Source organism: Dermochelys coriacea, chromosome 11 (assembly GCF_009764565.3).
Source record: "Dermochelys coriacea isolate rDerCor1 chromosome 11, rDerCor1.pri.v4, whole genome shotgun sequence".
Lineage (NCBI taxonomy): Eukaryota > Metazoa > Chordata > Testudines > Dermochelyidae > Dermochelys > Dermochelys coriacea.
Window position 1 is genome coordinate 78,027,864 of NC_050078.2, and position 19,675 is coordinate 78,047,538.

Consider the following 19,675-nt stretch of genomic DNA (forward strand, 5'->3'; position numbering starts at 1 on the left):
CATGAAGCATCAAGCAGATCTGAGAGAAAAAGGATCAGGACACAAGCCCTTCTTTATACAGTTTCACGCCTTCTTGTGACAGGTTGGAGTCCCTCGGTAAACAATAGACAATTATGGAGACTTATTTCCTAAGCATCACTGGTAATTAGTTACCCAAATTAACACAAGGCAATTTATCCATTAGGCAGTTTATCACAAACTTCAGAGACATATAGACAATGACATTATTGCACCCAAGATTCATCTAAGTGTTAATATTTCCTTTTGATCTCTGAATCAAAAATTGAGAGTGACAGACAGGAACTGCCTGTTTACATGGCTAACATCTTAAGATATGAGTGCACACACACAATTAGTATCACCTCTGATTCCTAACAATATAGGTTTGCATTTCAAAGTTCTAGCCTATCTATCATGGAATGATCCTAATTATCATTTACATACCTTTCTAACATCTCTCTAATGGTTGACTCTGGGTTATTTAGCCTACAAGCTGCTTAACCCTTTCTGGCCATGCGTCACATTTTGTATAAAATTTGTTGGAATTATATAACCGTGGTAGCAACAATGGTTTGCATGGTAATATATTAATTAGGTAATGTCACACCAGCACTTCCTGTATTGGTTGGGGAAGGGGAGAGTGAAGCAGGGTGCCTCAGAAAATGTATAAATTAAGATTTTATACCTTTAATACCACATGGCAAGACTGTAGGGTAGTGCAATTGATTCCATTTCCCTGAATGGGACTCTACTCCCAAAAGTCTGGGAAACACTGCCATACTGTAATAGTTGTGTCATTTGTGACTTCTTCACCTTCTCCCCCTTATTGTTATTTTTAAATTTTAGGTAAACTGGACCTGATGAAAATAAGGAAGTGACAGGACTGCCAAAGCCAGGGTCACATTGCAGATAGATTCTATACAAGCTTTCTACACAAGACTTTGCCTGTGCACTTCAATCCTGGCGTGCAACCTGCCGGGTACCCCAAGCCTGGAGAGAAAGAAAAATCATGCCAGACTATGTGATTGTTTGGGGAAGTGGGTAGATGTCCACCAGAGAGTAGGTAAGTCAGATGCATGTTTTCATTTATGACCTAGATAGAATTCAAACTCATGTGAAAGACTAGTATGCTATATATAAACAGAATATTTTGGTGAATATTTAGCATGCTGAATCTCATTTCCTGTCCATCAGCTCCTGAATACTGAAATCTTATCTTAAAATAATGTTCTATTTAAAAGAAAAACAAAGCTGCATGCTATCATTACAGTGTTCTCTTCTGGGTTTAAGAGTGATTTGCAAATATATAATGAAACAGTTAACAGTAGGGTTATGTGTTGCAAATATAAAATGCAAGAGGTAGACGGGCCACCAAGCTCATAAGTGATTAACTTTTAATAAATGTGGCTTCCCCAAAGTATATTCAAAACTGTTTAAGAAATCAAGTTCAATTGTGTTTGGAAATTATAAGCCCAAAGTCTTCTTTAAAACAAAATAATTTAATAGGGGTTGAGGAGGAGAGAAGGAATAAAAGCACGCTGCCTTATTTTTGTTTAATAAGAATCATAGAATCATAGAATATCAGGGTTGGAAGGGACCCCAGAAGGTCATCTAGTCCAACCCCCTGCTCAAAGCAGGACCAAGTCCCAGTTAAATCATCCCAGCCAGGGCTTTGTCAAGCCTGACCTTAAAAACCTCTAAGGAAGGAGATTCTACCACCTCCCTAGGTAACGCATTCCAGTGTTTCACCACCCTCTTAGTGAAAAAGTTTTTCCTAATATCCAATCTAAACCTCCCCCATTGCAACTTGAGACCATTACTCCTCGTTCTGTCATCTGCTAAGAGCCAAATATGGTTTTGCATCCAACTTTTACTAAGCACTAAAATTCATTTAAAGCATAATTAATGCAAACAGATTTATTAGGCTTGGTCTACTCTACAGACTGGTGTAGAGAGCGCTCTGGTGATGGGAGGGCTTCTCCCATCAACATAGCTATTGGCTCTGGGGTACTCATAGGGAGTACCTATGCTGATGGGAGAAGCGATAAGATATTGATGTGCATCCTGGATTCTCAAGATGTCCAGGTATCTTGTGCCGCGAGGCTGTTCATGTGGGCTTACCAATCTAAAAGGGATGTGTCCTTAATAATGGTCCTGTCCAGAGAGAAAGGGAGAAAGGTGGTACCCACACACATCTCATGAGAATTTGTCCACCATAGCAAAGAAGATACTACATTGGCCAGAACAGTCACCACAAGGTTCATGGAATGGCAGTTTGGAGAGTATACCAACTGCAGTCATGTTTGAAGGCAATGAAGGTGGAGTCCTGTGAATGAGGTGACCTAGGTGCATGAGGCCATATGTCCTAAGAGAGACAAACATGACTTCAAACTTGCCCAGATGAAGTCCACAGATTATGTGGGGGGTGAGAACACATTTTTTGGCATTTACTCTGACTCCCAGTAAGGAGAGGAGGAGCGTAGCATCATAGAAGTTGACATGTAGGCTGCCTGGTGGGATTTGGTGACAAGGAACCATTTTTCGAGGTAGGCGAAGACAATGAGACCACAACGTCTGACGTTATCTTCTACTGCTGAGAATGTCTTGGTAAAGTCTCTGGGGGCAGTTGCTATTTCAAAGGGGAGTACTCTGTACTGAAAATGGTTGGAGCCCACCCTGAATCTGAGGAAGTGTGTGTGCGGGTTGAATAAAGTAGGTGTCCTTCATATCAAGAGCTGTAAACCACATGCCCTTTTCTAAAGATGGAATTATAGCTGCCAACGTGACTGCAAAATCTGAGTTTGCGAATGAAGCGGTTGAGATGGTGGAGATTGAGGATTGGTCTCCATATTCTGTTGCTCCTCATTGCAATAAGGAGTTCATCTCTTGATTGAGAATACTCAGAGTGGCCCCCGAAGAGGGGGTGGGGTGCGGAATTGGAGGAGATAAGGATGTAAACTATCATATAGCCAGAGTGGATGACATTTAGCATGCATTTGTCCGTTGTTATTGCACTCCAAGTGTTGAAAAAGAGTGCTATGTGACCCCCCAAATGGCATGTGGGGGTTGGGAAGTGTTGGACTTAGCATTCCGGGGCTCTTGAGCTCCCATCAAAAATGTTGAGCCTGGGGCTGATATTGAGATGCTGAGCCAGTTGCAGAGGGACTTGTAGCAAAGAGGGACTTTTGAACCCTGTCTCTTACGTGGTGGTTCTTAGGGTCTCTGATGGAAAAAGTGCTGAGCCACAAGTCTAGATCTAAACAATGGGCTGTGAAACTTACTTTTAGGGGCAGATGTATGTCTCCCCAGTGTGTGGAGGGTAGCCCTGGACTCCTTCAGGGTATGGAGGGAGTCGTCCGTCTTTTGGTTGAAAGAGGTGTGATTCATCAAAGGGAAGGTCCATGATAGTGTTCTGGACCTCCCTAGGGAACCCTGACTCATGGAGCCATGACTTCTTGCACATCACTGCAGTAGCCACAGCTCTAGAGGAGGTGGTAGCAGCATTGACTTCAGATTGGAGAATAGTCTTGGCCTTTATCTATCAGAACTTGGAAATGAGCTCTAGACTGCTGCGGAAGGCTGTCAGTAAACTCTGCAAACTTGTTTCAGAGTAGCAGCCGTGTTAGTCTGTATTCGCAAAAAGAAAAGGAGTACTTGTGGCACCTTAGAGACTAACAAATTTATTTGAGCATAAGCTTTCGTGTGCTACAGCTCACTTCATCGGATGCATGCAGTGGAAAATACAGAGCGGAGATTTATATACACACAGAGAACATGATACAATGGGTGTTACCATACACACTGTAAGGAGAGTGATCACTTAAGATGAGCCATCACCAGCAGCGGGGGGGGGGGGGGGAGGAAAACCTTTCATGGTGACAAGCAAGGTAGGCTATTTCCAGCAGTTAACAAGAACATCTGAGGAACAGTGGGGGGTGGGTGGGGGGGAGAAATAACATGGGGAAATATAGTTTTACTTTGTGTAATGACCCATCCATTCCCTGTCTCTATTCAAGCCTAAGTTAATTGTATCCAGTTTGCAAATTAATTCCAATTCAGCAGTCTCTCGTTGGAGTCTGTTTTTGAAGCTTTTTTGTTGAAGGATAGCCACCCTTAGGTCTGTAATCGAGTGACCAGAGAGACTGAAGTGTTCTCCAATTGGCTTTTGAACGTTATAATTCTTGACGTCTGATTTGTGTCCATTCATTCTTTTATGTAGAGACTGTCCAGTTTGACCAATGTACATGGCAGAGGGGCATTGCTGGCACATGATGGCATATATCACATTGGTAGATGCGCAGGTGAACGAGCCTCTGATAGTGTGGCTGATGTGATTAGGCCCTATGATGGTGTCCCCTGAATAGATATGTGGACAGAGTTGGCAACAGGCTTTGTTGCAAGGATAGGTTCCTGGGTTAGTGGTTCTGTTGTGTGGTGTGTGGTTGCTGCTGAGTATTTGCTTCAGATTGGGGGGCTGTCTGTAAGCAAGGACTAGCCTGTCTCCCAAGATCTGAGAGAGTGATGGGTTATCCTTCAGGATGGGTTGTAGATCCTTGATGATGCGTTGGAGAGGTTTTACTTGTGGGCTGAAGGTGATGGCTAGTGGCGTTCTGTTATTTTCTTTGTTGGGCCTGTCCTGTAGTAGGTGACTTCTGGGTACTCTTCTGGCTCTGTCAATCTGTTTCTTCACTTCAGCAGGTGAGTATTATAGTTGTAGGAATGCATGATAGAGATCTTGTAGGTGTTTGTCTCTGTCTGAGGGGTTGGAGCAAATGCGGTTATATCGTAGAGCTTGGCTGTAGACAATGGATCGTGTGGTATGATCTGGATGAAAACTGGAGGCATGTAGGTAGGAATAGCGGTCAGTAGGTTTCCGATATAGGGTGGTGTTTATGTGACCATCGCTTATTAGCACCGTTGTGTCCAGGAAGTGGATCTCTTGTGTGGACTGGTCCAGGCTGAGGTTGATGGTGGGATGGAAATTGTTGAAATCATGGTGGAATTCCTCAAGAGCTTCTTTTCCATGGGTCCAGATGATGAAGATGTCATCAATGTAGCGCAAGTAGAGTAGGGGCATTAGGGGACGAGAGCTGAGGAAGCGTTGTTCTAAGTCAGCCATAAAAATGTCTCTGGTCACTCGATTACAAACCTGAGGGTGGCTATCCTTCAACAAAAAAAACTTCAAAACAGACTCCAACGAGAGACTGCTGAACTGGAATTAATTTGCAAACTGGATACTATTAATTTAGGCTTGAATAGAGACTGGGAATGGATGAGTCATTACACAAAGTAAAACTATTTCCCCATGTTATTTCTCCCCCCGACCCCACCCCCCACTGTTCCTCAGATGTTCTTGTTAACTGCTGGAAATAGCCTACCTTGCTTGTCACCATGAAAGGTTTTCCTCCCTCCCTCCCCCCGCTGCTGGTGATGGCTCATCTTAAGTGATCACTCTCCTTACAGTGTGTATGATAAAACCCATTGTTTCATGTTCTCTGTGTGTATATAAATCTCCGCTCTGTATTTTCCACCAAATGCATTCGACGGAGAGAGCTGTAGCTCACGAAAGCTTATGCTCAAATAAATTTGTTAGTCTCCAATGTGCCACAAGTACTCCTTTTCTTTCTGCAAACTTGGCGTAGTTCAGGAAATCATATTTAGCCACTGGCAACTGGTAAATGCCTATCCTGAACTGGAGGCTGGATGACGAGAAGACCTTTGTCCTCAGAAGATCCAGGATTTGCCCTCCTTATCAGCAGTAGACGACTTGGGATGTTGCTGTCTACCCCTTTCAGAAACAGCGTGGACCACCAGTGAGTTGGCAGCAGGCTGAGAAGACAAAAATCTCACTCCTTTGGCCAGCACATAACACTTCTCTGTCCTTTTAGGGATAGGAGTGCAGATGGCAGAGATGTGATAGCTGGCTCCAGTATGGCTTTACTAATGGGGAGAGCTATTCTGTTGCATCTGGGTGCGTGGAGGATGTTGAAGAGTTTGTGCTGAGAGTCCTGGATCTCCTTGAGAGGAATTTGAAGCTCTCCAATAATTGAGCGAAGGTGGTTCTGGAACTGCCTGAAATCACTGGGGACAGAGGGGGAAAGGAGTAAGAGTCACCACCTCATCCGGAGAAGAAGATAACAGCTTTACCGATTCCGGTAGAACTGACTCCAAGTTAGATGAGCTGGAGGTTGGTCCCAAACCAGTGTGGTCTTTTGTGGGGGTGGAGAACATGTATGGAAGAAAGTGTTCATCAGGGGGTTCAGTGGCAGTACTGAAGAGAAGGATGATTCTGGTTCCAGTGGCAGTACTGTCGGTGCCGTGGGAGGGGGAGATGTATTCCGTGCAGTTTATTCCCCCAGAGATATTATCTTCCTGGAGACAGAGGGGCTCAATGGCGAAGGGGATTCCGGATCTGGGAGAGTGAAAATGTCTGGGGCAGCAACAGATTCAGATTTCCCTGGTCAGAGGAGTTCTACTTGTTCGAGCCACTGCAGCAGACAAGGAAAGCGGTGTCCAAAATTGAGGATGATCAGACTTCATGGGTGCTGCTGGATCCCAGGGTGTGGGAGGTGCCAAGGCTGATGGTACCGATGGAACATGGACCAGTATCAATGCAGCCCAATGCTTATGAGCTTTCTTGTCATGTCTCTGGGACTTTGTATGTCCTAAGGCAGAGGTAGGCAAACTACGGCCCGCGGGACCGTCCTGCCCAGCCCCTGAGCTCCCAGCCGGGGAAGCTAGCCCCAGGCCCCTCCTCCGCTGTTCCCCCCCTCCCCCCCCGCAGCCGTGCAAGCAACGCAGCTTGAGTCTGCCCACCTCCCAGGCTTTCCAACAAGCCTGTCCAGCTGCTCTGAGAGGCCTAGTAAGGGGGCGGGGGGAGGAGGGGTGGATAAGGGGGAGGATGTCCCAGTGGACAGACAACGGACAGTTGGATGGGGCGAAGGTTCGGGGGGCAGTCAGGAGACAGGGAGCGGGGGTGGGGGTTGGATGGGGGTGGTGTCCTGGGGGGGGCAGTTAGGGATGGGGGTCCCAGGAGGGAGCGGTCAGGGGACAAGGAGTGGGGGTGGGATGGGTCCTGGGGGGCCTGTCGGGGGCAGGGGAGTGGACAGGGATTGGGGAAGTCAGGGGAGGTGGATAGGGGGTGGGGTTCCGGGGGGGGCAGTTAGGGGACAAGGAGCGGGGGGGGTTGGAGGTTCTGAGGGGGGCAGTCAGGGGGAAGGAGGGATAGGGGGCAGGGGCCAGGCTGTTTGCGGAGGCACAGGCTTCCCTACCTGGTCGTCCATACCGTTTTGCATCCCCAATGTGGCCCTCAGGCCAAAAAAGTTTGCCCACCCCTGTCCTAAGGCCTCATGGGGCGAGCTGATTGGCTTGCTTACAGCCAAATCTGATTCTTTGAAGTGGATTTAGAAGAAGACTTAGTTTCATACTTAAAAGAGTGCTTCCTGACAGGACCCCACAAAGAGCTAAGTGGGAGTAGATTCTCCCGCCCCAGAGTTGGATTTAGCAGCAAGGAAGTGAACTCCTTGCTGAATCAGGCCAAGGTACGGGGGAGGAGGTCCCCTGGCCTGGGACTGACTGAGACCTATGGCCTCCTCCATGAGCTGTTTGTGGAGATGAAGTTCCCACCTTTTCTGGTTACGGCTAGGGAATGATCGGCACATACTGCATGTCGCTGTGATGTAGGCGTCTCCAAGGCAGTACAGGCAGCACTGGAAGTCATCGCTGACTGAGAAGGATCATGGGTAGGAAGCAGAGTTGGAAGCTGGGCATAGACCAGTACCTGAATGGGGTACGAGGCAGGGCCCCACCATGAGACTAATCTAAACACCAATAGCTCTATAAAACACTGAACTATTAAAACGATTTACAAACTAGATAATTATTTTGTGGGATGAAGCCAATGTGTGGACATGGAAAGTTGTGACCTAGACCATGCAGCAGTGAGAAGGAACCCGAAAAGCAGTCTGTCTGCCTTGCCGTTTATTCCCTTGGACAGAGGCATAAGATAAGCTGGGGTGCATACGCAGATCAACGGACACTTTTCATATTTTCCAGTTTCAGATGCCTAGTGCGCATGCGTAATCCCCAGTGGACTATAATAGGCCTATCACTCGAAGAAGAACGTGCGTTAACTACTTATGCTAAACAATCTGTTCAACCTTGTATTTAGCTGTGACACTGAGTACTTTTCCCATGCCTGAAGAAGAGCTCTGTGTCTCTCGACAGCTTGCCTCTTTCTCCAACAGAGTTGGTTCAATAAAAGACATTACTTCACCCATCTTCCCTCTCTAAAATAAAATGTTATATTGTTCTGATACTAAAGCAGCATTCAATAGGAATTAGCAAAACAAATAAAGGTTTCACTTTTCAGACAAGTCCTCCCAGAATAAGATGGTAAATGTATAATATTTATAGTTCATGTTAAACTAAACAGCACAGTGAATAACTGCACAGATTAAGACAGCTTTTCCCAATTGGTAGAGTGTGCCCCATATAGGGATATGGAAGTCTAGCTGGTAAGTAAGGGCATGTATGTATGCATATGTGGAAGATATAAATTAAGATGGGTAGGACTTTAAACACCACCTGGAAGATTTGGGTCAGAGCTGGGGGGCACATTTAGTTTCATTTTCCTGAGAGAAACTCAGCTTTCAAATGTTTGGGAAATACTGGATTAAGAGGTGAAAAGTAAAAGGAGGACAGTCAGTATTAACTCATACTATTCATAAATGCCACAATCACAACCACCATCTTCTACTGCCTTCTCAACTCCTTAACCCAGTGATACTCAGGGCTTGTCTACACTGCGAAGTTGTCGACAAAACTTTTTTCTTTCACAGGGACTTAAAAAAGCTCCCCCACGAAAGACAGAAGTTTTGCTGCCACAAGTGGCAGTGTGAATGGGGCTTTGTCAGCAGGAGCGCTCTCCTGCTGACAAAGCTAATGCCACTCGCGGGTCTGGAAGTATTTTGTCAGCAAAAGTGCCGACAAAGTACCGAAAAAGAACATTTACACAGGGTGACTTTTAGCGACAAGGCTATGTCAACGCAGCCTTGTCACTAAAAGCTGAGTGGTGTAGACAAGCCCTCAGATCTCAGTGGTTCAGAAGCTAAATTAGCGGTCAACATTACCCAAAAGAGCCACAGGAGTGTGATCTCATTGTTTCATTACTACATCTTTCTCCCAGAAAAATGACTGACCAAGTATTCTACAGTTGGTTAATAACAAAGAAAAAGCATCCTGATTGGTTAATAACTTAATTTGGTTAATAATCAAATCACACAGGGTTTTAGTGTCATGTGCTGCAAAGAGCCAGAGGAGACACATTAAACAGTCACTTGCTGCTCCCGTGACACAGCCAGAATATCACTCCCTGAACCTCCCTCCTATATCCACTTAAGATTTATTTCTTATGTGAAGTATCTTTATTTTCAAAATTAAGAGGTCTTGCCCCCACAAAACAACTGGGCAGAGCCATACTCTTTCTATCAGTCAAGTAAATTAAGTAATTGGTTTCTCTTCCCTTGACACACCTTATTTCTTTCCCATATGTTGCCACAAGAAAAATTTTCCCATATTATCTAGATGAAAATGAAATCAAGTTCACTTCTGATCACCAAAAAAAATAAAAGGTCTAGAATGATGATGATTCCATGAATAATGTTGGAGAAACAGTGTTCTGTGATAGCAAATTTGACACCTGCACTTAAAGATCAAAGTGTCCAGGAAACCATTCCCACTTAAAGTTTTCAAGTCTGACTACCCAGATAAAATGAAAATGTCTATTCATCAAACCATTGCCAAACACTTTAAACAAAATGAAAATAATTTAACCTACAATGGTGGTTAAGGAACATCTAGTTGGTCTGCTTTGTAAACTTCAGTTGATTGATATTTTTCATTTGGTTTATTTGACAGAGCCAGAAGAGTACCCAGAAGTCACCTACTACAGGACAGGCCCAACAAAGAAAACAACAGAACGCCACTAGCCATCCCCTTCAGCCCCCAACTAAAGCCTCTCCAACACATCATCCAGGATCTACAAACTATCCTGAAGGATGACCCATTACTCTCATAGATCTTGGGAGACAGGCCAGTCCTTGCTTACAGACAGCCCCCCAACCTGAAGCAAATACTCACCAACAACCACACACCACACAACAGAACCATTAACCCAGGAACCTATCCTTGCAACAAAGCCAGTTGCCATTTCTGTCCACATATCTATTCAGGGGACACCATCATAGGGCCTAATCACATCAGCCACACTATCAGAGGCTCCTTCACCTGCACATCTACCAGTGTGATCAATACCATCATGTGCCAGCAATGCCCCTCTGCCACGTACATTGGCCAAACTGGACAGTCTCTATGTAAAAGAATAAATGGACACAAATCAGACGTCAAGAATTATAACATTCAAAAACCAGTTGGAGAACACTTCAATCTCTCTGGTCACTCGATTCCAGACCTAAAAGTTGCAATTCTTCAACAAAAAAACTTGAAAAACAGACTCCAATGAGAGACTGCTGAATTGGAATTAATTTCCAAACTGGACACCATTAAATTAGGATTGAATAAAGACTGGGAGTTGATGGGTAATTACACAAAGTAAAACTATTCCCCCCCTCCACCCATTCCTGAGACGTTCTTGTCAACTGCTGGAAATGGCCCACCTTGATCATCACGTCAAAAGGTCCCCCGCCCCCCCTTCTCCTGCTGGTAATAGCTCATCTTAAGCGATCACTCTCCTTACAGTGTGTATGGTAACACCCACTGTTTCATGTTCTTTATGTATATAAATCTCACCACTGTATTTGGAATGCATCCAATGAAGTGAGCTGTAGCTCACGAAAGCTTATGCTCAAATAAATGTGTTAGTCTCTAAGGTGCCACAAGTCCTCCTGTTCTTTTTGTGAATACTGACTAACACAGCTGCTACTCTGAAACTTGGTTTCAACAGGCACTGTCCTGAGAAGTAGGAATAGTCAGTGTCCAACAGATAAAGAGGACAGTAATAGCAATGCTTACTAAGTTGAGGACCAAGCCTACTAACCACAGAGGGAAAAAACCTGTGCAATGCCTTTTCCATTTTAAACAAAACTGTTGTTGTATACAGTATTTAACTGAAACATACCATCAATCAATTTTCTATTTACTGTTTTAAAAGTAACTTAAAACTAAGATGTGCGATATTTTCTTTCCTTTTATGCCCTCAGTCCATTTCCCTCCTTATTTCCTATAAATATATGGTGCATCTTTTTATACATTTTCAGTGCACTCTCTTTTCCTTCTACTTCTGCACCTAATACTAAGGAACCATACTAGGATCAGTGCTATTTAATATGTTCATTAATTTTCTGGAAAAGGGGAAGAAACAGTGAAGTGGCAAAATTTGTGGAGGACAAAATTTAGGTTAGTCAGAATGAAAGACGACTCAGGAACTACAGAAAGACTTGCCTAAGGCTAGCAATTGGCAGATGGATTCAATTGTATATAAGTGCAAGGTAACGACCATAAGGAGGAACAATTTTAACTAATGACTCCGGAAAGAGATCCCTGACTTGCAATACTGTTCTCCATTCAATCATCTCATCTTAAAAAAAGATACCGCATATACAGAAAGGGTACAAAGAAGGACAAGAAAAAGTATGTAGAGGCATATAAAGACTTTGATACCAGGAGAGATTAGAAAGATCAGGACTATAAATTAGAAAGGAAACAAAGAAGAGGGGATATGACAGAAGTATGGAGAGCAGACCAGTACCCAGAAGGTCAGTTTGAAACTGCTATTTACCCTTCTTATTATACTAGCACAAGGGGACATCCAGAGTAATATAAAATGCAACAACATTTTAAAGTGATAAAAATACCTTAATTTTTAAACACAACTTAAACTACGTGGAACTAATTGGCTTAGACCCTATTGAGGCCAAGAACTTAGCAGCAATTAAACAAGGATAAGATGTATGTATGAACATCAACAGTTACAGTTGTTAGATTGAAATGGAAAAGACTGTCATATTTCAGGACATAGGCCAACTACTAACTGGCTGTGGTCAGAAACAAACTTCCCTTTTGCACAGGTTATTTCACAATTATCTATCATGTGGTTCCTTACTCTTTCCTCTGAAGCATCTGGTACTGGCCACTGCTGGAGTCAGGATATTGGATTGCTGGTCAGATCCAATATGGAAAGTCCAGTGTTCAATTAACATGCCATTTGGTTCAATGCAGAAATCTATGGCTGCTCTGGTACCATGCAAGCATAATGGGAAACAATTTTCTCTAAGTCCTTCCTACAGAAGAGAAATTTTCTAAAACTTTTCTCCCACTGCTAATAGCAGTTTAGTTCTACTACTGTTAGGGGCATCAGGAGCCCAAATGTTGTAGATGCTGTCGCTGGCATTTAACACTACTTTGATTAGACATGCTCCCCACAAGGTTCTGTGATGCAGCAACACAAAGGTCTCTCATATAAGTTACATCTTTTAGCTAACGTAAAGAGTGTACTTTGAAAAAACCCTCATCTTATTATGTTGATTGTTATTCAGGCTGAAACATTTTGGTGAAGGAAAATTAAATCAACAACCACTAAGCTAAAATTCTTTACTGTATTTCAAACAAAATTAAAAGCAAGCCCATAGACCAGCACTTCTTGTCCGAATGGGAAATAGAACAAGCCTAGATAAGATTTTCTCAATTAATATTAAAACTCAGGGGAAATGAAGACAAAATACACTCACATTTGTCCTTTTATCTCCTTTGGTCATAAAAATAAAAGATGGAGGGAGCTGCTTGCTTCACAGGTCTGAGCTTGCAAGCTCTCTGGATTTATTCTAAAAAATCATGGCCTCTGAAAGATGTCATGTCTATATTATCTTGGCTGGGCACATGGCTAAACAGTACCATAAGCTGAATATAAATCAAGACATGCCCTTTAACAATGAATCTAGTATCATTTTAGCATACTAGGGTCTTCTGAAATGCCACATAGGGACAAAAGAATCCAGTTACATAAATTCCAACTGAGAATTTTTTCCTCTCTAACACCACATTTTAAGCTTTCAAACACAGAAATCACTCCCCGCTAGTATTTTAAGGATAAGTTTTAGTTGGTATAGCAGAAAGTGAAAACAACTGAATCATGGTAATTGTCATACTAGATGAGACCAGTGGATTCAAAACAGGACTGATTTTTTCTTGACTGTTCAAAATCTGGTCATTCAGAAAACATGAAATTCAAAAAGAAAGGATTTGCTAGGTTTAAAAATCGTGATAAACATCAGCAGAATTTTTAACGGAATTAAATTAAAAGTCAATTTTGAACACTGCTCTAGAAATACTAACTGAAGTTTTTGGAACAAAGAAGAGGAACAGCAGTGGCAGCTAGTATGACTGTTCTCTGAAAGAGTGTTCACTTACTGATATACATGTATGCAAGCTGAAATTGTTCTCAAGATTACTCCAATAACCAGTAACAGTGGGAATACAGTAGAACCTCAGAGTTATGCACATCAGAGTTACAAACTGACACACATCTCATTCGGAACAGAAAGTACACAATCAGGCAACAGCAACGACCAAAAAAAAAAAGGGGGTGGGGGGGGGAAATACAGTACAGTACTGTGTTAAATGTAAACTACTAAAAAAAATAAAGGGAAAGATTTAAAAGAAGATTTGACAAGGTAAGGAAACTCTGTGCTTGTTTCATTTAAATTAAGATGGTTAAAACCTGCATTTGTCTTCTGCATAGTAAAGTTTCAAAGGTACATTAAGTCAACGTTGAATTATAAACTTTTGAAAGGACAACTCTAACGTTTTGTTCAGAGTTACAAATTACCTCCATTCCCGAGGGGTTTGTAACTGGAGGTTCTACTGTTAATGTTTCTATGCTAAACCCTTCCACACAATACAGTATCTTTTTATTATACTACCAACACCTTTAGACACAAAAGGCCTTCTCATAGTTACTGCCCTAGTTTGTCCTTTTCTCCACATCAACCAAATGATAGGCTTCCTCTGCACTGTATTTTTAGATACACATAAAACACTTTTTTTGCTGATAGTAAAATTATATTGCAAATAAGTTTGATACACCAAAGAGATGGAAATTAAAGCAAATGACTAAATTATAGATTAAAGTTAACCTTAAGTATCCCATTTAATTAATTCTCATTGATATTTATTATTATGCTCAACCCCAAACTTCAGAAAAATCTATTCTTTGGATAGCACGTATCTTTCCTAAAAGCCCTTGCACATGCTACCCAAAACACAGAAAAGATCCCATCAACCCTTGGATTATTCAAAAAACAAACCATGGAGATGTAATGCCTTGATTTTAAGAGCAGGGTTTTCTCAATGGGAATGCCAGTAATAAAAATGTGAAGCCATAAGTACTGGTGCCAAGCAGTTAAAAGCAAGGCGACCCAAGGATTAGTAAAATATTACTTCAAAAATTTAGATTATGCAGCCATTTGCTCCTTCCTCCCCAGTCCTAGGACATGTAGTTACCCTCAACAGCAAACCGAAACAGCATTCTAGTTAGAACCTCGTGGATAGACTTACCAGATGATGGCTTCCAAAAAGCACCTGCCTTTCTCAGTATTGTGAGAAGGAATTTCACATCAAAACACAATGTATTTTAGCCACCTGAGCAGTAACAATGGAAGCAGGATATGAGGAGGATATGGATATTTTCATAGAAATTTTCAAAAACAGGTTTCTTTGTTGCACTGAAGCATGTTTAAAAAGTTCATGTAGAATATCCATTGTTATGTTTCCCCTTCTTGTGTGTATTTGCTTCAAGTCAGGAAACGTTTGAAAGAGAACTTTGGTAAATATGGTAATTCTATAACCCTCATGTGAAAAAAAAAATCACAGCCTTGTAAAAATTAGCACAGGGTGCTCCAATGATAGGAAGCAACACCAGCCGAAGAGAGGAAATTGTTAAGCATGGTTTAAGTCCATAACAAGGAAAACATCAGAATGTGTTTATGATTTTCTTTCTTCCCCAATCATTTTCTCCACTTTGGAGTTGGCCAAGCATTGCCTAGGTATATACACAGCACAGCTGCTTGGACACATTTCCTCATATCTTGCCTTCTTCCAATATGGAACGCACTTCACTGGGCTCCTTAAGCATAATATCTGTACCTCTTTATGGGTGTAATGATACTGTTGGGACACCTATTTGTTTTAGCTGCATAGATTTTCCTTACCAGATCGGAAGCGCTCATCTCTGGAGTTGGTAGAACGTGATTTTTGCTGTTTAGATACAGCAGCTGTAGCCTGTGAAGAGCCTGGGATTCTGTTCTCTGCTTGTAGGGATGGATCTACACCTGAAATACAATTCCACCTCATGTAAACAATTCACATCTACTAATAGACAATATCTGGTCAGTGATGTATGAATGCTTGCATCTACCAATACAAAGAGACCTATTTTTTTTTTTAGAAAAAGTAAAATATACCATTCAAGAGCCAGGATTAAAAACTATTACCACAGGTTACAATGAAAAAAGATATTTAATTAAATTCCAATAGTTGAAGTATTTTTACAAAGTCTGATGCTGACTCACAAACGTTAATTCATGCCACCTATCTGTAAAGCAGAACTGAAACATAGCTCAATCAATATTAAAAAAAAAAATCTAATTCTTACCTGCAGCTTCAGTTTCTATGACTCAAATCCATCAATATGAACTGATTATTATTTACCCAGAACTATCCAACATTTCTAAACAATTGAAAATACAACTACTTCGATCAACAGCATAGTTAAAGAGTGCTTATCAAAAGTAGTGCCTTCATGCTAGTCCAGAGACAAGTTCATGAAAAGATCGGACAGGCAGATCTAAATCCCAGAAATGATTTCTCATAATAAATTATTCTGGATCACAGATCATCCAAATGTGCTGAAAACTTATTGTAAAATGTCAAGAGAAAAAGCTGAGATGGGTGTGTGTCTGTGTGAGAGGGATCAACTTGTGTTGGTGAGAAAGACAAGCTTTTGAGTTACACAGAGCTCTTCTTCAGATCCGGGAAAGGTACTCCCAGCATCACAGCAAAATTCAAGGTGGAACAGATTGTTCAGCATAAGTACTTAGTACATATTGTAAGGGACCATTCAAGGTAGCGTGGCCCATTAACACCTCTGCGGTCATAGGACAAAAAGGAGGATTAATGGGTTACAGACTGTTGTAATAAGCCATAAATCCAGTTCAGGATATGATTTTCAGTATCTAGCAGAGTCATGAATTTAAGCTCACAGGGTCATCTTATGAAAAAGTGGTGTGCAGGTTTCCTTTGAGGATAAAGGACTGAGAGGTCAGATATAGAGTGATTGCTTTGTGAGATGCATTCAGCCACAGGTGACAGGATGGTTTTGTCTTTTAATATTTTCCTGTGTGAATTCATTTGAGCACATAGTGACTGTCTGGTTTCACCCACAAAACTGTTACTGGAGCATTTAGTACACAGGATGAGGTACACCACATGTGTTAGGCATGTGCAGGATACACGGATCTTGAAAGGTGAGGTGGTGGGAGGAGTGGATGTTGATCACTGTAGCAATGGAGATATGTCTGCAGGTTTTGCATCTGTTCTGGCAGGGTCTGGTGCTACTTTGAGTTGGTGTGTTCTGGTCTGTGAGGATCCTGCTCATCTGATGATGAGCTTGGAGATGCCGGGGGATTGTTTGAAGGCCAGAGAAGGGGGTTCAGGAGAGATTTCTTTGAGGATAGGGGGGTCCCCATTGAGTATGAGCTGTATTTGTTTGACGATACCCCATATGGGTTCCAGTGTGGGGTGACAGGTGACAACTAGGGGTGCGTAGTCAGAAGGGTTTTTATTTCTGTATTGAAGCAGGTTCTCTTAGGGTATTTGGATGGTACATTCCATGATACGATCTACTTCTCTGGTGTAGTGTCCTTGTTTGTTGAAGGCAGTTTTAAGTGTGTTAAGATGTATATAATGGACTTTCTTCTCGGAGCATATTCTGTGGTATTTGAGTGCCTGGCTGTAGATAAACAGACTGCTTGATATGTTTGGACTGGTTACTGGATCTAAGAAGGTAGGTGTGGGGATCCATGAGTTTCTTGTATATGTGATCTATAGGGTTCCACTCTTAAGCTCATTGTGATGTCCAAGAAGTTGATGATAGTGTTGGAGTGTTCCAGAGAGAGAGAGAGAGTTTGATGGATGGGTGGCAGTTGTTTTAAGTTGTGGTGGAAATCTATGAAGGTGCTTAAGGCGTCTGTCCTGAGGATGAACATATCATTGATATATAATCTCAGGGATATCCCTGGTTTTCTGGTGCATCTGTCGAGAAATTCTTCTTCAACGTGGCCCATGAAGAGGTTGGCAGATTGGGAAGCCATCCTATTACGCACGGTTTGGACAAAGTGCTTGCTGGTGAATGTAAAATAGCTACGGGTAAGGAAGAAATGGATGAATTTGGCAATGTGTTTGGGGTTGGATATCCGAGAGTTGTCCATTGACTTGTAAATATTTGAGGCAGACAGCTATGCTGTCATCATAAGGGATGTTGGTGTATAGGGAAGAGACATCCACAGTGGCAAAGATGGTGTTCTGAGGCAGGCTGTTAATGTTGCGGAGTTTGTACAGGAAGTCAGTTATATCCTGGAAGAAGCTGGCCCTTTGTGTGGTAAGCAGTTTGAGGATGGTTTTTATGAATCCCAATATTCCTTCAGTAAGGGTGCCATGGCCAGATATGATGGGTGTTTGGATTCCCTTGTTTGTATATCTTAAGCAGCACATAGAAGATCCCTGGGGTGAGTTCGTAGAGTTTCTCTTGATTTGTTTGGGGAAGGTTTTGATGATATCCTTAAATTCCTGGGTAAACTGTGGTGTGGGGTCTTCTGTGAGTTCTATATTTTAGGTGGTGTCAGACAGTTGTTCGTTGGCCTCGTTAACTTAATCATCACAGTTGAGGACTACAATGGGGCCCCTTTGCTAGTTTGATCACTATTTGGCGGTTAGATTTCAGGGACTATAGGGCTCTCCTCTCAGCAGTGGGGAGATTATGGTGAATGTGATGTTTGTTAAGCATTTCACAATCAACTTTTTTCCCTAAAGCAATAAATGTAATGATCAAGAGTGTTTTGTCCCGTCTGTGGCGTCCAGTCAGATGATTCTCTTTTGTTATGATGGTCAGTGGGGATGTGGTGTCTACCTTGAACGGTCCCTTACAATATGCACTAACTACTTATGCTGAACAATCTGTTTCACCTTGCATTTTGCGGTGTCGCTGTGAGTACCTTTCCCAGCCTGAAGACAAGCTCTGTGTGGCTTGCAAGCTTGTCTCTCTCAACAGAAGTTAGGCCAATAAAAGATATTACCTCACCCACATTGTGTCTCCAATATCTTGGGACCCACACAGCAGCAACTAACACTGCGAACAAGAGAAAAGGTGTGAATTGCCCAGCACTAAGATACATATTTCATCCTAAAATCAACTAGGTAGGGATCAAATCTATCCCATTATCTGAAAATAATTTACTTAATAGGAAATAGATCTCTGCCACAAAAGCAATTTAAGACTTAGTTAGCCTTAATTCTACAGTAAGTCAACCCTGCACCAGAGTAAACTGAAAGAACAATCCGATATTTCCTTATTTTCAAAATAAAAACAGGAAAGTGTTCCTTCCTCTCCCAAGCAACTCCACAAATAAGGCAGCCAGATTATGCAAGGATGACAGCAGGCAGGGATGAAGACTGTAAGTGTGTGTAATCAGAGTCAATGTAAAAGAGCAGTATTTAGAAGATTCATATTTTATAAGATCCCTGTAACATCTCCAAGGGAAACTCAGTGAAGACCAACAATCCCTACTTGCTGACAAATAAAAGGACAAAATGGTCAACCAAATCAGAGACCCAAACTTCAACAACAACTAGTAAACCCCTCTCCCAGAAGATGAGTTCTTGCACTTTTAACTACTACCAAAATCTACAGGGAAACTCCCATCTTTGAACTGAATGCTTTCACTTAATGCTTTTATCCTCTCATCTACTACGGAAGCTTTGTCAAAAACGATAAAACCAAAATCTAAAAAAATATCATTAATTCAAGTCCTCAGTTTCTTCACGGAAAGCAATGGGATGCCAGAACAAAATATAAATGAACAAAACAATGATCCAATTAGTTTGCTCCGTCTCCAATAATGAAGAATGGTAACTTCTTCAAAAGAAAGCATAACCACCATAACCTGATTGTGCAATGCTACATCATGAGAGCAATTTTCTCCCTACCACCACCAGGTGACCAGGTTATACTTTGAAGTAGTATTTTATCCTTACTTGTATAACACGGATACATTTTTAATGTTTACTAGGCTATTTGCCTTAATATCACATGGTGTGATATTTCCTCTGACCCATGCAAAATATACTGCCAGAACAAACTCTTGTTCTTGTATCAACGCAACTCTGAGCACCCGTTTGTCCTACCCTGTATGTCATCATTTTACATAGAGTATCTCTTATCTGTCTCTCCCGTACTCTTTTCTTTTCCAACCTAGTCCAAATCTCTTTAGAACTAAAGATAAACTCTCTCAAAATCCAGATGTTGGAGGAAAGAAGCTTTTGATACACTCATGCTTTGACTCATAAGAAAGCAGGTAAGAACTCTTACTGAAGAAATACTAATATA

At 42.0% G+C, this 19,675-nt stretch overlaps 1 protein-coding gene across 9 annotated transcripts in view; it reads right to left on the minus strand.

Annotated features, from left to right (window-relative positions):
• The window catches only part of DIP2A (disco interacting protein 2 homolog A), a 252,896-nt gene that overhangs the window by 112,959 nt on the left and 120,262 nt on the right, over window positions 1-19,675 (minus strand). For 8 of the 9 annotated variants that reach the window (XR_005295575.2, XR_005295574.2, XM_038421640.2 and 5 more), the window contains exon 3: window positions 15,225-15,344. The exons of the other annotated variant lie outside the window; for it this stretch is intronic. Coding sequence is in view for 6 of the 8 variants with exons in the window: in XM_038421640.2 (XP_038277568.1) it covers window positions 15,225-15,344 (120 nt within the window). In the remaining 2 variants the exon portion in view is untranslated. The remainder of the gene's footprint in view (window positions 1-15,224; window positions 15,345-19,675) is intronic. 9 annotated transcript variants of the gene reach the window in all.